The sequence below is a fragment of the Rhamphochromis sp. 'chilingali' genome, assembly GCF_963969265.1.
Source record: "Rhamphochromis sp. 'chilingali' genome assembly, chromosome: 20".
Taxonomy (NCBI): domain Eukaryota; kingdom Metazoa; phylum Chordata; class Actinopteri; order Cichliformes; family Cichlidae; genus Rhamphochromis; species Rhamphochromis sp. 'chilingali'.
The window spans coordinates 20,897,662-20,918,101 of record NC_137947.1 but is presented as its reverse complement, the minus strand read 5'-3'; the positions used below and the strand labels follow the sequence as shown (position 1 = coordinate 20,918,101).

At 40.9% G+C, this 20,440-nt stretch overlaps 1 protein-coding gene across 2 annotated transcripts in view; it reads left to right on the top strand.

Moving 5' to 3' along the window:
• bicc1a (BicC family RNA binding protein 1a) overlaps window positions 1-20,440 on the top strand; it is a 60,217-nt gene that overhangs the window by 31,005 nt on the left and 8,772 nt on the right. For both annotated transcript variants that reach the window (XM_080868745.1, XM_080868746.1), the window contains 10 exons: window positions 1,038-1,117; window positions 2,158-2,316; window positions 3,603-3,656; window positions 8,183-8,365; window positions 11,688-11,939; window positions 13,505-13,636; window positions 17,034-17,238; window positions 18,863-19,024; window positions 19,248-19,420; window positions 19,524-19,665. In XM_080868745.1, the coding sequence (XP_080724871.1) occupies window positions 1,038-1,117; window positions 2,158-2,316; window positions 3,603-3,656; window positions 8,183-8,365; window positions 11,688-11,939; window positions 13,505-13,636; window positions 17,034-17,238; window positions 18,863-19,024; window positions 19,248-19,420; window positions 19,524-19,665 (1,542 nt within the window). The remainder of the gene's footprint in view (window positions 1-1,037; window positions 1,118-2,157; window positions 2,317-3,602; window positions 3,657-8,182; window positions 8,366-11,687; window positions 11,940-13,504; window positions 13,637-17,033; window positions 17,239-18,862; window positions 19,025-19,247; window positions 19,421-19,523; window positions 19,666-20,440) is intronic.

Sequence of the window (20,440 nt, the reverse complement as noted above, 5' to 3'; positions counted from 1 at the left end):
TTCACTCCTAAGCTCCTTGGAAGACTAAACACGCTAGTACGAGTTTCTCTAAGGTCCCGGTGACTTTGTAACAATAAATCTGCTTCAACAAGTCCTGTCTGAGGACTACGCTGTACATCTGTGATCCTGTGTTTGTGTGTGCATGGTTAGGAGTGTTCCTGGAAGGGGCTTTGTGGACTTCCTGCTGCTCGGTACAGTTAACACGTGGGCGATGGACCGTGGACGTGTAGTACATGAATGTGTGCACGTGAACACACACGCACATATTTGTGTTTTTGCGTTTGCATTCTCCAGGGGTCCTGCATGCAGCAGTGCCAGATGTATTCTTACCCAATGCTGCGCAGACAAAACCATTAGCTATGAAAAGTTTAGCTATGCAGTGTTTGTGCTGAGAAGCTGAGGAGGCACAGTTTATTCACTGCTTGGATATTTCTTGCGCGATCCTTTTGTGGTTGCTGAGTGTATTTACTCAGAAATTTTAAATGCTTCAAAGTGGTGCGTTTATCACTAGTTTGCATTTGGGTAAACACTACTGGGTCTTGGAGTGACTGCTAATAAACACCAGAATACAGTCAGTGATCTTTAGCAGTATTTGAGAAAGAAGCTGAAGGAGGTTGACAGAATGAGGTTCAGAAAAGAGAAGGTGAGGGTGTCTGTCTTCTATTTAGGCAAAATTGCAGCTCAAGATTTGTTTTTTTTGTTTTGTTTTTAACAGCTCACAGTTTTTTGAGATTGCCTGAATGTAATTCCAGAGGTGCTCCTCTTCCCCAATCACCACATGGCATTTGCTTGCCAATAAAAATGAGACTCGGCAGATATAAAAGCAGTAATTACTGTCACACAGCTTTTGTCTGACGCACTGTAATTTGTTGACAAGTGGAGACTTTTTGTGTCATATTTGGATTGAACTTGTCGCATTCTGCCTCTGCTCATTGTCAGCACCAAGTCACGCACGCACATAGCATACTTCTACAGACGTTAAACACATGCCGTCCGCCTCGTTTTTAACGTCTGCCCGTCTCTTCTTTCCTTGCCAGATCCACACATCAAGGTGTGCGGGAAGAGGGAGAATGTAAGGGAAGCCAAAGACCGAATAATGTCTGTCCTCGATACAAAGGTAAAGAAAACACCTTCATCACAGTGATTAAAAAACGTCCTTTGTGTGTAAACGGGCAGCTCTCAGTCTTCTGTTTCCTGCTGAAGGTGTTTTTCGCTCAGGTTTATTTCACCTGAACTCTCCCACTGACAGCAATCAACTTTCCACTAATCAATCCCAACACTCAAGTCTTGAGTTTCTCAGTTTTGCAGTGTGTGCATGCAGGCTCCGTTGCCATGACAGCAAAAGAATTCACATAGTTGGGTGACTGGGCTCTAGCACACCCTAGGGGCAAGAGGTCGCTTGTGCACTTTGTACAGCAACCCACACGGAAGAGCTGCACCCAACTGGCATTGTTTATAGCATTTTATATGGTTTTGTCACGAAAAGGCCTCCCCCCCCCCCCCCCTGGAATACACAGAATTATTTCAGAATTTTTATTTGCTTTATTCATTTTTTTTAATAAACAGCATATTTTGTTGCTTTGATTCTGTTCTAAATGAGTGCAGCATGTGAGTGTGTTTTTTAAAGAGTGGAAAATTGTAAAAGTAATGACTTTGTGACTGTTTAGATGGCGTAAAGGGGGACACATGTTCAACAGGCCTTTCAGTGAACCAGGATTTACAATCAGAGAAATAGCAGGGGAATCAGGGAATCTTGGACCTCTTTGTTGTTTAATATTGTAAGGTATTTACTTTACAGTGTCTTAAAATGCCTCGAATATTGCTGGTAATTGGCAATCTATAAATACAACTAAAAGAAATTAAAACATCACCAAAAAAGCGAGAGGTCTATTAGCTTGTTTGTTTTTTGTTGAACACACAGTTGTAGCTCGGGGAGACTATAAACTCCACAGTATGTACCAGATGGTTGCTTTACCCATGGGCCGGATGGGTGTATTTACTAGAAATATCTTCATTAGTTCAAAGCTGTAAATGCAGTTTTGTTTTGCTTTTTTCCTTTAGTTTATGTACAATGTTCTGTACTTTTCTCACCTCACTGATATTTTTCAAGGGTTATCAGTCATCTTCTCAACCACTATCACTCTTTCTTCTCATTAGAGTAACAGGGTGACTCTGAAGATGGATGTTTCCCACACAGAGCATTCACACGTTATTGGCAAAGGAGGCAACAACATCAAGAGGGTGATGGAGGAGACGGGGTGTCACATCCATTTCCCAGACTCTAACAGGAACAACCAGGCAGAGAAAAGCAACCAGGTTTGAACCTTTTCTTTAATGTCTTGGATCACTGCTTTGCATTCTGCTGCCCAGAGTGTTTCCTACCATCATCCCTTAAAAACAGATTTTCTTAGGTTTCAGGTTCTAAATAACTCTTTGATCTGTGTATGCAGCCCTCCAATCCATTTACTAGCTGTCACGGGGTCTCAGTCTGGACAGGTTGCAGAGAGTTGGTTCACTCGGGTGTTTTGATTGGCCAGCTCAGAGGAAGCTAGTATGTTTTGGCTGGCCTCACTAGAATAGCACTAGGATCCTGCTGTAATTACCATTAAAGTATAGTAAGAGGAGTTGAGGAGAGGTCCAAGCATTAGATATCTGCTCTACACCTGTGTATGAAAGAACTGACAAGTTCTTTATTTTCAAAGGTCTACTCACCTTACTCTTACGGTTTCTCTGTGGGCTTTGCATAAAACAGTTTGCACTTATTCCAGATGTAGATGGTTAAGCTACTCCCCTCAGAACTCTGTATTTTGTGCATTGCTCAATCCCCTCCAGTCTGATGATGCAAGTATGGGCTGATAAGCAGCAACACTCTCCTTTTAGGCCCTTTAAGCTGTGTCTGTTCTCCAGTATCAAAAGCTTTCAGTCTGCATCAGAGCCTTTGAGAGGGCAGGCATATTGACAGTACAGTTTTATTGATGAGCACATGGTACATTACTGTAAAACTCAATGAAGGGGCTACTTTTGATTCTCAGTAAAGCTGATGAGCTTCAGGATATTGTTGAATCACACTTAAGCAAAGCTTTTTTATGTTAAAATCTACAGTGCAAGTGTATATTTGAAGATTTTCTTCATGTAGCAGAGGTGAATTAGAGTGACCTGCTTTGTGTTGATTTAATTTTTTCTTTTGACAGCAACACTTAAACTTTATATTTGTTTTGGCACTGTAGCTGTGTACCGTGCTTAAGGTCTTTCATGGATAGCGCTGCTGAATCGTCTTTAGAGTGAGGAACGAGGATCAGAACAGAAAAAGCTAATGAGATCATTTATCACCCTTTTCATTAGTCTTTAAATTTAGTTAATCTGGCCTCTCTTTTTGGTGGTTATGCTTAAAAATTACTTGGTTAAATTTGCACGGTTGTTTTTACATTCACAGTGAATTGCATCATTGAGTCGAGCAGATTCATGACACGGTTCAAAACATTGCCTGCAAAGATGTCACAATTACATGAAACCGTATGCAAAGTACCTTAGTCTTGTATTTATCTTGGAGTGCGGGGGAACTGGATGACTGATTTACATCATTTACTTTTTATTATGAACAGGTGTCCATCGCAGGGCAGCCAGGCGGGGTGGAGGCAGCTCGAGTAAAAATAAGGGTAAGTTGGAATTCAGCCACGTTTGTCTTTGAGGGATACTCCACCCATAATTTTGAGTATCAAAGGCACATTCCCTGCAGACTGTTAAATTTGCACTTTTAACCTCCGTGGAGCAGACCGACTGTGCTCAGTTTACATTTCTGAAAGTTGCCGCTGATTTTAGTGCTGACCAATTTCTTTAAGAATAGATTTCAGTGTTATTTTGTAGTGCAGAGTTCAGCCAGATTGGACTGTTTTTAACAGAAAATCACAAGGCTGCCTAATCCATCCCACTTGACTGTAGGATTGAGTTGTTGATTGGGAAATGTTGATTTCTCATGATGTAAAAAACAATGGTGAGAATGAAGGATTTTGCTCAGCCGTACTAAGTAACAGCAACTGCAAGTACGAGTGTGTGTTTGAAACGATGTATAACAAATAATAAGAGTATTGCCCTAAATTTACCTCCACCTATGCCGTTTCCTGTTTTCCTTTGCCTTTGGCTGCTCCACCGGAGTACATTTGACCAGGCAAAATTTCAGCTGGACTGCAGTATCCAAGTGTCCATGTCTTGATCCTCTGGTCAACTTGGTCTCTCCAGCTTGTGTCATCTGAAATACTGTGCTTACCAGCACCAGCATGTCCAGTACTATTCGATAATTACTTGACATGAAGTTAAAATAATTAAGGACAAAAGTTTAAGACAAGAAATAGTCACATAAACTAGATTTTAAAGAATATTCTAAAGGACATTTGAAAATGTGTAAATCATGACCATGCTCAAGAAAATGTCAAAATTAGGACAGTCGAGTCAAGTCGCGCACCTAATCCTTCAGTGGAAAAGCTCCAACCTTTACAGTAGGTAAATATGTGGCCCAGGCATAGTTTCAACACTTCGTCTAAGCCACAAGCACCATTCCCTACTTATTCCCAGTCCACTTCCCAAGAACAATTGTAAAATAAAAGCATGAGCAACGCTCCCTCTGGCAAGTCTATCTCAAACCCATTTTCTAGCATTTTTTCCATCTTCAGTTTCATTCTGACGGGAAGCCCAACCTTCAGCTTCATCTCTGAGAGCAAAAAGACCTCGTGTGCTTGTGTGACCTACTACATCTTTAGACTTTTACTGTATTTCAACACCACAGCAGTTGTCTAAAGTGAGCACATTCCTCTGCTATGAACTGACCAAAACTAACATGGCGATGTGTGCTTTTGAGAAAGACAGAGTGAGTGTGTGCTGGAGGGAAAAGACAGGAAGACAAGGTCACGCTGGATGTTGTTGCAGTGCGTACTGGCAAATGTCTGCATGCATGTACCCATATCTCTCCATGTTTAATGGGTGTTTTCATAAGCAACAAATCAAATCCCAGATCATCTGCTTTCTTTGCTATGGATGAGGGGAAAAGAATAATCAAACCGAACCATACCAGTGTTGTACAAAGAACCACAAAGAGTTTTGTGTCCTCGAGAGAAGACTCAGTCAGCGGACAAGTGAGCTGAATAATAAGAGTTTCCTCTCCTGTCTGTCAGCTTGGTGTCTTTCAGTGGAAACCTTGATACTTACCTAGTCCTGGAATAGCCAAACATATTGTATGTGCTGTCAACAGTGTTATAAATTTGACATCCAGTTTAAGGCAGCTGTCGATGAAGGAGTGTTATAGTTTGTGCTCGGGCATGATTAGCGATCAGGCTACATGCGCCCACTTCTTAAAGCAGATTAGGGCACGGTTCGCTTGACTGCACCGTGGCAGAGCAGTCACGCTACTCAAACAGACGGGCACAGTACAGATCGCCTAACATTGTATACATTTCATCTGGTCAGCGTTAGCTTCACACTGAAAATGTCAACATACTTTAGATGTTTACGTGGTATACCTGCGTCCTGTAGTCATCACCGACTTGGATTCCATCTCACCAAACAGAATATTTATACAAAGCCTTGGACGTGCCATCAGAAGCTGTATCCCTGTTTGCCTGGAGACAAATCAATGGCTTGATTTAGTTTTGTTGACATCTTTTATAATGTGTTAAACTGCTACTGTAGTAACTTTATCTTGAGGTGGAGTTTTTCCCCTCTCAACACCTCGCCCTGTCCCGCCTCTTATCCCCTCTGAAAATATCTCGAAGTGTCTACATTTTAATTTAGTTTTAGCCATTTGACTTTTTATATTGTTTATATTTTCATAATCTCCTCCCCGGTGCTCCTGTGGTTCATTTTTCCATTTCCAGCTCTGACAGTCTGCCATACTTCTTTCACTTGGTCAGAAAGTTGGATCAATATTTTAAAAAAAAATCACAGTAGAGAGGGGGAAAAGGGGGGAAAAACGAACCATGATTAAGTTTTTCTGGTATCAAGTATTTTTGTTGCACCAGTGTTTATCTTTTCAGTTTCACATCAGTAATTCTGGCTTGGATTAAACTCAAAAGTCAGAAGGCCCAGACAAAACAAGCCAGATGTGTAAACACACTCAGACTGATTATTGAAGGGCTAATCTTTTTCTTTTTCTTTTTTTCTTTCCCTACATTTGGTGTGAAGTCAGCAGATAATTCATCACCCTGGATCTGTTAAAATATAAAGGAAAACTGTCCTCCACGTTTTCTAAAGCCCACTAAGTGCCAGAGCTTGTCTAATTTCTTAAAAGTTAATTGTTAAGATAACCTAAGATGCATTTCTGGGCTCACCCTCATCATCCAGTGCATGCTGAGTGGCATCGATCTTGAGGGAGGGGGAAAAAAGTGGACTCGACGGTTATTTCGAATCTTTTTCTTTTTTAAGTTGTGTTGAAATTGAAAAATTCCACAGTAAAATGCATGAGGTTAGAGAGTTTACCTCAGTTTCTTGTCCTCCTACATAACTCCTACAGTTATGGTTGCTAGTTAGACAGAGTACTATCTTCTGGGTGGGCATTAGACCACATCCTCCCCAGTCGTCTTCTAAAACCAGAAGTGGCTGGTTTGTTCCTGCATTAGCAATGCAGCTAAGGGAGAATCATGTCCCTTAATCATTCAGACACACCGCAGTGGACCTACAAGGTCTGCCGTACTTCTGATGCCTTCTTGGGTGGAGATCTGTTTGACTCTGTAACAAGCCAGTTGTTGAGGTGATGGATTCTTGGGGGATTTAATGTGGCTTTCGGAGATGGAGCTGGCAGGTAGGTGATGAAAGGTCTAGCTAGTTGCGTTACCTCAAAGATATTTTCATTTTTCTTCATCCCTCACCCTTATGTCAGGACAAGTGAGGCCTTTGAACAGCACTTTCTGTTTGAATACATGTGAAACCCATATTTGCCAAGCTGTCCTTTTTGAAAAAAGCTGAACTCAGCTCCGCCGTGAAAATCAGCCTATTCTTCATTCAGTTCTCGACTCCTGCTGGTCTGCTTGTCCTCCCTTGCATTTCCCTCAGTGCTGACCTAAATTTCTCGAACCCTCGGAGAGCGAGTGCTGAAACGTGATATAGATGTAAGGCCAAGCGCATATGGGACTGATCAGGGATGCATTTCTTTGGTCAGAGCAATTCATGCTGCTTGCCCTTCACTGGCAGCCAAAACCATAGTGGCGCTCTGCCCAAGAGTCAGTGTTTGGATAAGTGTGTGCGTGTGTGTGTTCATTGTCTTTGAGTGTGTATATGTGCATTCCCTTCAGTTTTTCTGTATAAGGGTGTGCCTGTGTGATTTATCTCTCTTGTGTGTGTGTGTGTGTGTGTGTGTGTGTGTGTGTGTGTATATATAAGCATGTGTATGCATAAAGTAAAGTTGTCAGCATCTATTCTCTTTGAATGAAGGCTGTGACACAAATGACAGGAACTGTTATCTGTTGCTGGTCCTGTGGTTTAATTCAGTGACTTGATGTATGAGAATTAATGTATGAGAGTGAACAGGCCATGGACCACTAATGTTTTAAATTTTAAACCATAGTTGGATGTTTTTGTGTAGCCATAATGATAAAATGATGAAGAATTTTATTTCTTTTTTTTTATGTTTTTTTTTTTTTTTTTTTTTTTTTTTTTTTTTTTGACCCTGTAGCATTTTGCTGCTTGCAGACGTTGTCTTTTTTTCTATTCTTTTTTTTTTTTTTTTTTTTTTCCTTCTTTTTGCTGCCGGTGCTACTCCACTTCATTTTGACTACCTTCCCCAGATTTATTTATTTGGCCTGACAGATTTACATACCAAGTGTTGCCACCTTCTGTTAAATGAAGGATTGTTATGGCTGTGTGTCAATTCACATAAGTCTTCAGTATGTGAAGAAATCCCCCTTTTCCTTATGCGTTTTTACTTAATCGGTGTAAGTCACTAATGTTTTGACACCGGCTGTTATGTTCTTTCTGTCATAATTTTTTTTGAAGAGGGGGGAAAAAAATCTGGTTCCACATGTTTTATATTTTTTCCTACAGAAGCCATAACAGTTTAATAATAAGCTCCAACACTCTGCAGCATTTCAGCCGCCATCACTATGCTTCCACATGTTCAAAGACGATGGTTGTCGCTTACTGTTAATACCTTCCCTTTCTCTGTCCTCCTCCTCCTTCCACCTGTCCCGTCACGTTACAGGAGCTGCTACCTCTTGTGCTGTCTTTCGAGCTCCCTGCAATCATGCAGTCTGACCCCAGCTCGCCCACTGTGCAGCACATCTCGCAGACCTACAACCTCACAGTCTCCTTCAAGCCCCCGACACGTCTCTATAGAGCCACAGGTGTTGTTCGCGGCTCACAGAATAATGCCAACGCACTCAAGGTAAGAAGGATCTCACGGTTTAGAAGTGACGAATGGTCTGTGGCATTTGAGGGTTGTGTGAAACAGATGGTCAAGGCTTTTTGTTACTAATTAATAAGAAAATTATGGAGTAAAAAATGCACATTACAACTTTCCACAGACTAAAGCGATAAAAAAGTACGACATTGTAAAACATGAAATGCATGAAACTAGCAAATGCTTACATTTTATAGCCAGGAACCAGTGAATATTTAGCTGTTGACTCATTAGTCTGTTTTAAGCATTTCCTAATACTGCACCAGCTGTATTAATAATTTAAACTCTGTAACGTCACCTTTTTACTTTGTGGCAAAATTATGGAAAGGCCAAACAGCCCTTGTGTGTCCTGTAAAATATGCTTGAACTCTGACCTCTGTACTCCTTCTCAGTCATTTCAGTTCTGTAATATTTTAGTGAATCCATTTACATGTTGAACCACGCGCCCAAAAAAAGGGTTTCCTGAGCCACGCGTTAAGGCCCACCAACACTTTCGGCATGCCTCACTTTTCTCATATAAACTGCTTCATTACATTCGGCACCACAGGGGCAAGAGAGTGCTGAGAGATTTTTGGTCACTCAAACTGGACGGCTGCTAGTTTAGCTCTCCACTGCAGGGGAGACTGTGTCCCACTACTGTATCAGCAAGTCCACAAGCTCCCCTCAAATTAAACTGTACTTTAAATTAGTCTCTGAGTTTCTTGCAGTTTTTTTCTGCTGCTTGTGTATGTTCGTAATCATACTGTATGTTTCCTATATATAAACATACAGAGATGTATTTCCTCAACAGGCATCTGGCTTAGGATAGTGCCAGGAAGGTTTCTCATAAATCTCTGCCAAACAAATCATAGCCACCATTCCCCCACCCCACTACCAAGCTTTAGTTAACAACATGGAGTTAATTTTAGTTTGCCAACAGTTGCGTTTTGCATATGTGCATTTCTGCGTTCATTTATTCATCAGTGCCAGTGCACTTTTATTTGGATTTGTATGCTTGTGTGCATTTGTGTGTTCCTATGTACAGCACATGTGTTCATATGCAGAAACATTGCCCCTGAGTTTGCGGTAGGTCTGAGGGGTCAGTCAGGACTGGGAAGAATGCCAGATGAAAGCTGTATGCTATGTTGTGTGGTGGCGTGAGACCCTTAGTGGTTTTGGCAATTCTTAAAGGTGCTCTATGGATTGTTGTCTTATGTTGGCCACAGTGTGCAGATTCCTGTAGAAGAGGGGAAATGACATACTTTACAAGGCCAAGTGATGGCTTGCAGAGACTGCAAAGAATGAGACTGTTAAGATGGCCAGCACAGTTAAAAAAAAAAAAAAAAAAAAAAAAAAAAAGCAATAATTTTCATTGGTTATATAGAAAACACTGGTGCTTTCTCTGAGAAAGCACCAGCTTTGCTTTACTGCTCTGTGAAACAATTACTTTGTAATCTGGCCTGGATACTGCTTAAAATGAAATGTTGTTTTAGCCTCTTGTTCGCTTATCTTTTTTCTTTTCAAGACTAACAATTCATCACATCTTTACTTTATTTAATATGCACTGTTTTATATTCATATTTAAAAAATGCAAATTGCTAGTTATAGTCTTGTATTCTTGGCAAAAATATTGTTCTCTTGCAACGAGTATGCATCCAAAATGAGATGCATTATTTAATATTCCTGCCTGAAAAGTTAAATCGATGAATGGATTTGCGTTTATTTAGAAGTTATCAAAGGCCACAGTCAAACATTTATTGGCGGTTCCTCATGAGAGGATTCATGGCTTCGCTAAGTGTCTTTGTATTATGGATTGAATACTAAACAGTAATTTGATAACTTGCTATCATAGACAGAATAGTTGTTTTTTTTGTTTTTTTTTTGTAATGACTGCACTTAATATACACAAATGTTTCTGTACATAAGCTAATAGCACCAAGGCACACTCAAAATCCAAGTGGTGCTTAACATCAACACATTAACACATGCTGAACAAGTTGAACAAGTTGGCTGCTTGGTTCATTGAGACTGTGGATGCCAACACTATGAAATGTACATTATTGAAGTATTAGTATAACCTATGAATTGCTCTGTATAATTTCACAGGTTGTCTCTGATCTAAATCTTATGTGACTCCGTGTCCTTAATTTGTAACTACCATATTTGTTTAAACACAGATGTTCCAATGATGCCACCAGTGTGTGTGTGTGTGTGTGTGTGTGTGTGTGTGTGTGTGTGTCTCACCTTTCCTGCATGAGAAATAGGGAGGGCTGGATTGGCAACTACAAAGGAAAGTCAAGACAGCATTTTGGGTGCAATTTCAGGAGGACTCAAGTAGAAAGAGGAGCCATTCATAGGAAGACTAAGATGAAATCCATTAAAAGAGCTAAATCTCAAAGAATGATCAGATGGCTATCATGCATAACAATTTACAGCAGGGAACATTTTGCTGTTTTTCAGTTGCCTTAGCAGTCATGCGAAGAGTTTTCACGGGACAATGTCCTGTACAATGCTCAAAGAAATTGCAAAATACCCAAGAGCTACATCTGAGACGACGTGCCTCAGTTAGCATGTTAAAGTTCATGACAGTCCAATTAGGAAAAACGCTGAACAAGTATGGCTTATTTGGGAGGCTTGCCAAGAGAAAGCCTTTTCTCTTTAAAGAAAACATGGCAGTGCAGCTTAGGTTTGCAGCATTTCATCTGAACAAACAACAAGACTTCTGGAAGAATGTTCTTTGGACAGATGAGACGTGATCTCCAAAGTGGACATGTCTAACTAAAATGCAGAGCGCCACGTTTGATCAAAACCGGCTGGTCAACACAAACACGCCATACCGTCTGTCAAGGATTGTGGTGGAGGGGTGACGATTTGGGCTGGTTTTGCAGCTACAGGAACTGGGCACATTGCAGTCATCGAGTCAACCATGAACTCCCCTGTACAGCAGAGTATTCTAGGGTCAAATGTGAGGCCATCTGTCTAACGGCTAAAGCTTGGCTGAAATTGGGTCGCGCAACAGAGCAGTTATTCCAAGTACACCAAAAAATCTATATCAGAATGTCTGACATGCTGTGGCAGGACCTTTTAAGAAGGCTGTGAGTTAAAGAATATCTGCAAGCTGTGAACTGAAAAAGCACTGTAAAGAAGAGTGGGGCAAAACTCTTTTTTTATTGTGTAAAGCATGGGATTTGCTTATTTTTGCACACGACTGCAGAGAATCCTGTGAAAAATGGTTTGTTTTTTGTGTTTTTACTTTTAAATCTAATTGGTGATTATCCTGTGAGATAAAATATGCTAAAATATGTTTTCTTTTGTAATCCCTGTTCAGAGAGGTACAGCTCTGCTACTGGAGCACCTGGCCGGTAGCCTGGCTAGCACTATCTCATTGACCACCCACCTGGACATCGCACCGCAGCACCACCTCTTCATGAAGGGACGCAATGGCAGCAACATCAAGCACATCACCCAAAGGACGGGAGCTCAGATCCACTTCCCTGATCCCAACAGCCCCCAGAAGAAATCTACAGTCTACATTCAGGGCACCATCGAATCTGTGTGCTTGGCACGGCAGTACCTCATGGTATTCATCTTCAGTGTGTGTTTAATTTATTGACAACTGAAAAAAAGAATGCTAAACTGCTAAGCCAGCCCCTTCCAACTTTGTTTTTGTGGTTAAGAGATGGCATTTGCGTTATATTCTTACATGTACAGATTCCACATACTGTGTGGTAGCTAGAATGGATGCCACTGTTTCATCAGTATCATCATGGTATGTGTGAATGATGCATGGGTTTTCAGATGTAAGTTAGGAAGTAAACCACGATTGCCTTGAGGGTTTTGAAAAGCCTTGGGAGAGATTTGCTTGGCTCTAGTCGAGCTGCTGAAATGTCTGTCAGATAAACAAGAATCTGTAACCGACTCAAGGTTAGCACACATGGTTCATAGCTGCTACATACCTGCATGTAAGATGGACACAATTAGTTTGGCTTGACTTCTTTATGTCCTTTCTATGCCTTAAAAAAAGAAGAAGATCCTCATGGTAATGGGTTGACCTGCTTTCTGTGGTAGATTCTAGTGGACTGGATATCAACCTGACTGTAATTCAAAGATTACGTTAAAGTTTGGACCAAAGATAGCACTTCATATTTAAATTTCACTTGGTTAAAATGCTCAGCGGTCATTCTTGTCTTGTTTCCCATGACCGCTGAGGCTACCCGAATCTTAAATTACTTAGGAGTATAATCAGAGGTCTGTTTCAGATATGTGTAAAAGTGATGGCTGTTTAATTACTGTTGGCTTCGGCTGAGCTGGTGTGTATATGACATCTCAGCTGTAAACAGCTTTGGCTTTCTGTTTGGACATCCATAATGTGGGGCAGTAATTCTGCAAGAGCTGCCTTCTCTTTGTCTGCGGTCTCCCAGTTGGCCCCAAAGACATTTAGCAAATGCCAGAGTTGTTTCAGTGACCAAACATGACTTTCTTTTGGAATTGAAATGGGACACACAAGAAGGAGCTTCTTAAGTGTCTTACACTGGTGAAGAGTAAAGAATAAAAAATAAAAAAAAAAGATTAATAAGAGATGAGATGGAGAAGAGAGGAGAAACAAAAAGCAATGAGTGGGAGAGGATCGTAGAAATGAACAAAGGGCATAAAAAGGGCTAGGTGAGGTGCTGTAAACTAGATGCAGAATAGGCATACAGGAGTGGGAGAGGCCTCCTCGCGGTAGTGCACTGTGTGATTTGGCTTCTCATAGCCAGACTATAGATTATAGCTCCAATCTCAAGCCCCGTCAGAGCCAGTCTGGCTCTGCTCTCTGCTGCTAATTACACCCACTCACAATAGGAGCACTGTCCAGCTCTCAGCCCAAAATATAGATGTCTGTGGTGCTTGTGGTGGTGATCATGCAAAACAGATTGCTGTTGGCGGAATTTCCCAAACTCAGTGTGGGATGAATCCAGCACTGAATCTTGTATTTATTGGTATGACCAACTTGCTCTACAAATGGTATACTACTATTGAGAAACGGCTTATATTACTGGAGCACCAGTGCAAACTTGAAAGCTTTTCAAAGAGATTGGTGTGCAGCTGACATAAGAAAATGAACGTTTATTACAAATATGTATTTATTTTGTCTTTGCTCCACAGGGCTGTTTGCCTCTGGTATTAATGTTTGACATTAAAGAGGATATTGAGGTGGAGCCCCAGTGTATCACAGCGCTAATGGAGCAGCTGGATGTCTTCATCAGTATCAAACCAAAGCCAAAACAGCCCAGCAAGGTATGACTTCAAGCCCACACTCACACGGCACGGAAAGTTGGGATTTCAGGCACTGGTACTGACTTGGCTTTGAGAAAGGCAATTTAGTCTTTAAGCTACAGCTACTTCTATCCAAACCAAAATATTTTAACTGTTTCAATGGATTGTCACAAAGTGCTGAAACCTAATGACCTTAGTAAACCCCTGATCTTGCCTTGAGCATCATCATGTGGTTAATCTCTGTGGTTTCATGGCAGCAAATCCAAAGAATGGTTTTAAACCCATTCTTTGGTTTTTTTAGAGGATGCATATTGTGTGTACATTGTGTTTTTTAAATTGATCGCGATGAGCCATTTTTGTTTTGTTTGGTTTTTTTTGGGGGGGGGGGGGGACGACTCTTTGTATCCTCTATAGTCATATTAACAGTATAGTGTTATCGCACCATAAAGAACATAGAAACAGTTCCAAATGCTGCATCATCTATGGCTTATTAAGCTGGCTTTAGTCCATTTAGCTCACAGTCCACTTTTCTAGATGTGCTTTCAAAATAAACAAAGACCCACATCAAAATCAAGAATGTTATTATCAGATTTACTTCGAATGTAGTGGCAGTTAGCAAATGTTTGCATGCAAACACATCATTTTTATTATAAGCTTAAATGAGAAGCTCCTAGTGTTGTTTAAATTAAATAGTTATTTGTTTCCTTTTTTTTAACTAGGAGAGATTGTGTATCCAGGATCATGCTTCAACATTTCCAGTGGCATTAAAAATCATATTTCTAGAGGATATATTTACACACACATTCATACAAGCAAGTTATTCTATGTGCTTTCTATCACATTCACACTCTGACGGCTGCATCGGGAGCAACCTTCCAATTAGGAGATGAACTGAACCACAGCAGCTCCTTAAATATATCCCTTCACAGTTTTGACTGTTGCATGTAAAAAGAGCATAACAAGACACTGGCTAAAAAGTGATCAGTGGCTGGATAAAGTACAAGAAATGCTCATTTTTTGAGGACTAAAACAGGCACCCATAGGAAACTGGACCACATTTCTATAATATTATGAACATCGTAGACTAAAGAAAGTGCCCCGTGTTATTACAGTGTATTTATTCTGCTGTCAACTTTTAGTTACCAGGTTTTATACTTCTCAATTTTTCTTCTTCTCAAAGAAAAAATAGGTTTGGGGGGTTCTTTTTGTTTTTAAAAGGAGCTAATTTTTCTTCTTTATGCATTTTACACTTGGGACTGTAATATGTACTTGACAGAGTAATGATTACTTTAGGAGGCAGCGTACAGACACAGTGTTGAGTGTCCTCCTCTGTAACACTAGCTGTGCACTGGTATTGACCGTTACAGAGCTCCTACCAGGCAAAATAACCAAATAAGAGTAATGTATTTACTTAACTAAAGAGAGGAAATATTCCATCCCAGCTGTTTGCTGCTCATATAGTTGCACACAGAGTAGATGTAGATTCTGAAAATGAAGCACACAGAAAAGAACCACTTGCTTACATGAATAAATGTTACACAGTGCCAGCATGTTACAGCAATGATAAAAAATTATAGCAAGAACGTTCTGAGTTTCGATCTCCCGGTTTGTTGGACTCTTTGTGTGGAGTTTGCGTGTTCTCGCAGTGCCTGCGTGGGTTTCCTCCAGGTGCTCTGGTTTCCGTGCACAGTTCAAAGACACGCTTGTTAAATTAACTTGTTTTTCTAAGGTGGCCGTAGGTATTCGTGTGAGCGTGTGGGGTTGTGATGGACTGGCAACCTGTACAGGGTGTAACTCATGCCTTGCCCTGCGGCAGCTTCAATGCACTCTACACCCCCCCACCCCCCACCCACTGCAAACCTGAACTAATTGAACGAGTAACAAAGTGGATGAATGCCTTAACCTTCAGCCAGTCTCATAATTGATTCAAGCATTTGGCATATACTACACTCAGTTTCCACAGTGGTCTTATCTTAAGAAATCACAACATGTATAATAGACTACATTAAAAAAAGCCAAACATCCAGTAAACATTAAAGTTTCGATGAAAATGTGTCCTTTTCTCCCATAGAAAAAGACAGCTGCTGTCCTACTTGTTCAAATGCAGCGTCAGAGAAGGGGAAAAAAACGACTGCTCGAGAAACAAATAAGCCACTGTTCCATTTCAGTTACTTTCCATCAAATGACAGCATGACATTGAAGTAAATTATGGATTGCCTTGTCATATTTCATCACTGCTAAAACTTAGAAAGGGAAAAACTGGATCCCTGTACCAACACGGTGAAGGGTTTTGGCAAGTCGGCATCTGCCACAGTGGGGAATCGCAGTCTCTCCTCTGCACAGCCTGCCATGCATGTTTCATCTGCTGGACAGGGCCACTCTGTTTTTTTTTTTTTTAGTAGGAAAAGCTGAAGCATAACAAAAAGTAAGTGGCTTCATTCTTGGTAAATTAGGTAGAAATTTGGAGTTAAGCTCAATGACCTTTAATTAAATGTAGCTTCTATTAGTGAAATCTGTTACTCAATCTTTGGCACGCCTTTTTTGTATATACAATTGATCTAATGTTTATAATAGTCTGCTGTTGTACACGTAGTATTCCTAGTCATATTTCACTGTTTGGCCTCAACCTGACCTGCTCATCAAGGTGCCTACGTCCCACCCTGAGTCAGGGCTCAATGCCCAAACCAGACGGGCCTGCGGGGACCGGTGTGGAAGTGCCAGTATAAACACCGACCCAGCCCAGATCCTCTTAAGAACCCTTCACTTAAACATTTTAATGAGGTGACAGAAATAATCCAAAAGGCCGGTCCAAATGGGTGCCACAGCCTGTCTGCTTCAATCACTTTGGCAGTCCTGTAGAGGAGGGTGTGCACGTGTGTCAGGGATATTCACCGCTGATTGAAAAAAAAATAAATTCAGAAGCTCAATTTTGGCAAAATGCAAAAAGTCAGCACTTTGATTTATATTTGATGTTTGGTAAGATCGAATAAAGCAAGGTTTCCAGTCATTTCTTTCAATGATTCCAAATCTGATTGTGAATTTTGTGTTTTTCTGTTCTTTTTACAGTCTCTTATTTTCTTCTCTCATATCAGACAGATATGTTGATCAAGAAACACTGTCTCTCTCACTGTCGTTCCTCCCCCGTCTCCTTCTCTCTCCCACACTGCCTCAATGTTTATCCTTCTAATCTACCCTTAATTCCCTCTTCCTTCCTCACATTTTATGTTTGTCTTCTCCCTCAGCCTCCCTTTCACTCCCTATCTATGGTACCAACATTCCCTACCCTATCTCTCCCTTGCTCCTCCTCTTGCTTTTCTCTTCTGCCTCCTAGTTTCCTGTTTATTTCCATGTCCATCCCACTTGTTCCCGTTTTCACCGGTTTCTCATCGCCTCTTCCTTCTCTCTCGATCTCTCCCAGTCTGTGATAGTCAAGAGTGTGGAGAGGAATGCAGTCAACATGTACGAAGCCCGAAAATTCCTCTTGGGTCTCGAGAGCAATGGAGTGGTGTCTTCCTCACCCCCTGTGGCACTGAATGCTGGCACTAATGGTCCATCCCCATCTCTCATCTGCCCTGTTGGCCTGGACATCCTGGCCTCAGCTGGCCTGGGGCTGAGTAATCTTGGTAATGACAATGTTTAACTTGCTAAGAAATAATGCTAAAGAATATCTTTCTCTATGATTGGGGGAGGGTGAATAAGATGTTACCTTTTTATTTCGTGCACAAAATGCAACAGATTCAATTGTATCATGATAGAAGAACTAATATCTTCATGAATCAGTGTCATTCCCAAGCGTGTAACACAAAGTAGTCTCTTTTAGAATTTTCATTGGTTTACTGAATTGAAAAACACAATCCCCCTTTACATAAATCACAGCTGGTGACTCACTGCATCTCTATATGACCTTTACAGCAGGAGCTGTGTGGACGCAAGTCCAAATCTGCACATCTTTGATCAGTCAACCATCAGAAAATAACCTCGGTACACATGTAGTTGCAGCACTTTGAATAATTTATGAGTTTATGAATCACAGGATGATGAACGGTTCTTATCGCGTAGGAGTTTGTCTGCAGCGCTGACCTCAACATCTGAGCCCAACAGAGTCCAGAACTGTTGAGATTAGGGGACATTTTTGTTTCCATGGATGACTTTCAATTGGTTGTAAGAGTGCGTGCAGTGTATAACAAATCTTTAGTCACAGTTATCAGATTTTTGCATTCTTCTCATAAAAAAATTTGGAGATTCAGTCTGTTTAAAAAACAAACAAAAAAAACATGGAATTTAGGACATGATTTATATATCAGAGGCAGTCGGAAAGGCAGATAGGATAAGCTGACAGGAAGTGGCTCATTCCTGTAAGCACTAGCTGGCAGTAGATCTGTTGCAATTTATCTGTTAGAAATTTAAATATAAATGCAGTATGTCATCAAATGGTAACCACAGCAAATCTGCATTACATTACTGGAATGTGTTTATTTTCTCCTACCACTGACTTGGACCATATGTGATAGTCAAGATGTTGAGTATGTATTTGTGCTGAGAATTTTCTGAGATAATGGGTTTATTTTTGTTATAATTTTGGAAAACCTAGCACAAATGTTTTAGCATATCTTCTGTTAGTTTTGATGAGCATGTGTTCAGTTTATGATTGGATTGTCCCCCCTAGAAAATGAGATTAAAGATTGGCTGCAAAAAAGCTCAGTGTGCCAGGAGAGTGCCCGTACAGTAGAAATCTTTTTTTGCTGTTTCATTTAAACTCAGGGGCCCCGGGTGAAGCTGTGGACGGCCACATCCTGGCCTTTAGTAATTGCTACATGCTTTTCTTCTTCAGATTACAGACCAGTGTGCCAGAAGAATCCCTGGCCTTATTCCTGGAGCCAAAGTAGCCCCTTGTTAAAGCCACAGACCTGCTTCTTTCTGTTTTCATACACTGCGTTTGGGTTAAGACACCAAGCACCACATTGTTGGTGTTCTCGATACCATAGTTTTATTGGGTATGAGGACACACTAGACGTGTACTTATGCATCCATGACCTTGTAGAAATTTAAGAAATTCTTGCTCTCATTTGCTGTTGGGTTGATGGCAGTTTGATGGAATTCCAGTTAAATAGCTGGAAGACCAAGATTTTTTTTTTTCTTAGTGCAACTTATGATTAGCTTAAAAAATGCACTTTGACAGGACCACCACTGATCTATTCATATACTGTCTTCTCCTTTCTTTCCTAATTTCTTTTGGTTACCCTTTAGCCTTCCTGGGTGCAACAGCATCACACTCTCTCCCCAATTCTGCTGCCCCAAACGCTGTGCTGAACAGCTTAAACTCCTCCATGAGCCCTCTGCAGACCCCAAGCCCCAGTAACCCCACTCCTTCCCCCTCCCTCTGGCCAAGTTCACTCACCAGCACCCAAGGTTTGTATATAGTACTGCCAGTAGCTCTTATGGTAAATCTGTATTTAATTTATTTATTTTTTATTCACAAATTATGTGTCTTGATGCATGCTTGACGTGAAAGAGTAAAATCCTTACAAATGTCTCAATCTTTATTTTAATTTTTGGTAATTCAGGTAATGTATTACATGACAAAAAGCCCTGTAACATTTTTCTTATTACTTTGATATTTTGGAAACTTAAGGCTTCTCGTCTCAGCTGATGCTGCATCCTGCCACTCAGGCCACCCTGAGCAGCATCCTGCTGTCCGGTGTGCCAAGTTATACACCGAACACACCATCTCCTCCACCTGGCCTCGCCCCCATAGACAAGCAGCCCAACGGGGTCCCTGAGTGCACCCTGAATGGACATGTCAAGGTTGGGCCCTTACCAACTTTATATTGTATCACCTCGCTCTACGTTTTGAATGACTGTGATAATAATTATTTTTTATTTTTTGTGTGGGCATGCACATGTATAGCACTCTGGCTCAGTGTATGGGAGGATAACAACGGCGTCAATTGCAGAAAATGTCTTGAGTCCAGCTCCATGTGACTCAGTCCAGGAAGCCAGTGGCCACAGTCCATCAGAACCACGGTCAAGCAAGTCCAGCCCGGACGAAGGTATTCCTCAAATCATTGCAGTGTCCTTGTCACTGAACACATGTGATTTGTGGCTGGATCCATGCTTTCACATTTACACCTAACTCAGACATTACCGTCTTAATACTGCAGCAGATATTGAGTCTCATCAGAGCAGGCAAAGTTTTTCCAATTACATATTGTCCAATTTTGGTGTTACTGTTTGTTTCGGATCAGATCCAAGCACTCCTGGCCATTTTCCTCTGGCATCATTAAGACATTTTCACCCAGTGATCTGCTGCTTATTGTTTATTTCCTCTCTCAGACTATTCTCAATAAACACTTGAGATGGAGTAAGTAACACATCATTAGAGTCACATTTCTTCACCATTGTTTAAACAGTTTGAACTTCTTAAGGTCCTTTTGACCATGTGTACCTAAATGCATTGAGTTGCTGTTATGTGATACAAGTAACAAGCAACTGAAGAGGTGTACCTAACAAAGTGGTGTATGACTGTGTACTATATAAAATGGCTATTGAGAATAATATAAGATTAATTCTCTCTGCCAAGGAGGTCATGTGATTGGTTTGGTTTGTCTCAAGTTAACGCCCCTCTCCCCTCCCTGAGCCTGGTTCTTCCAGGGGTTTCTTCCTGTTAAAGGGGAGTTTTTCCTTCCCACTGTCACTAAGTGCTTGCTCAAAGGCGGCCACCTGGGTTTTCTTAATGTAAAGGCCTGGAGGTGATGTACAGATTTTTATGAACGTTTTTCATTCGTATCTTCACCGTTTTTAATTAAAACATTTAACTTGGCTAAA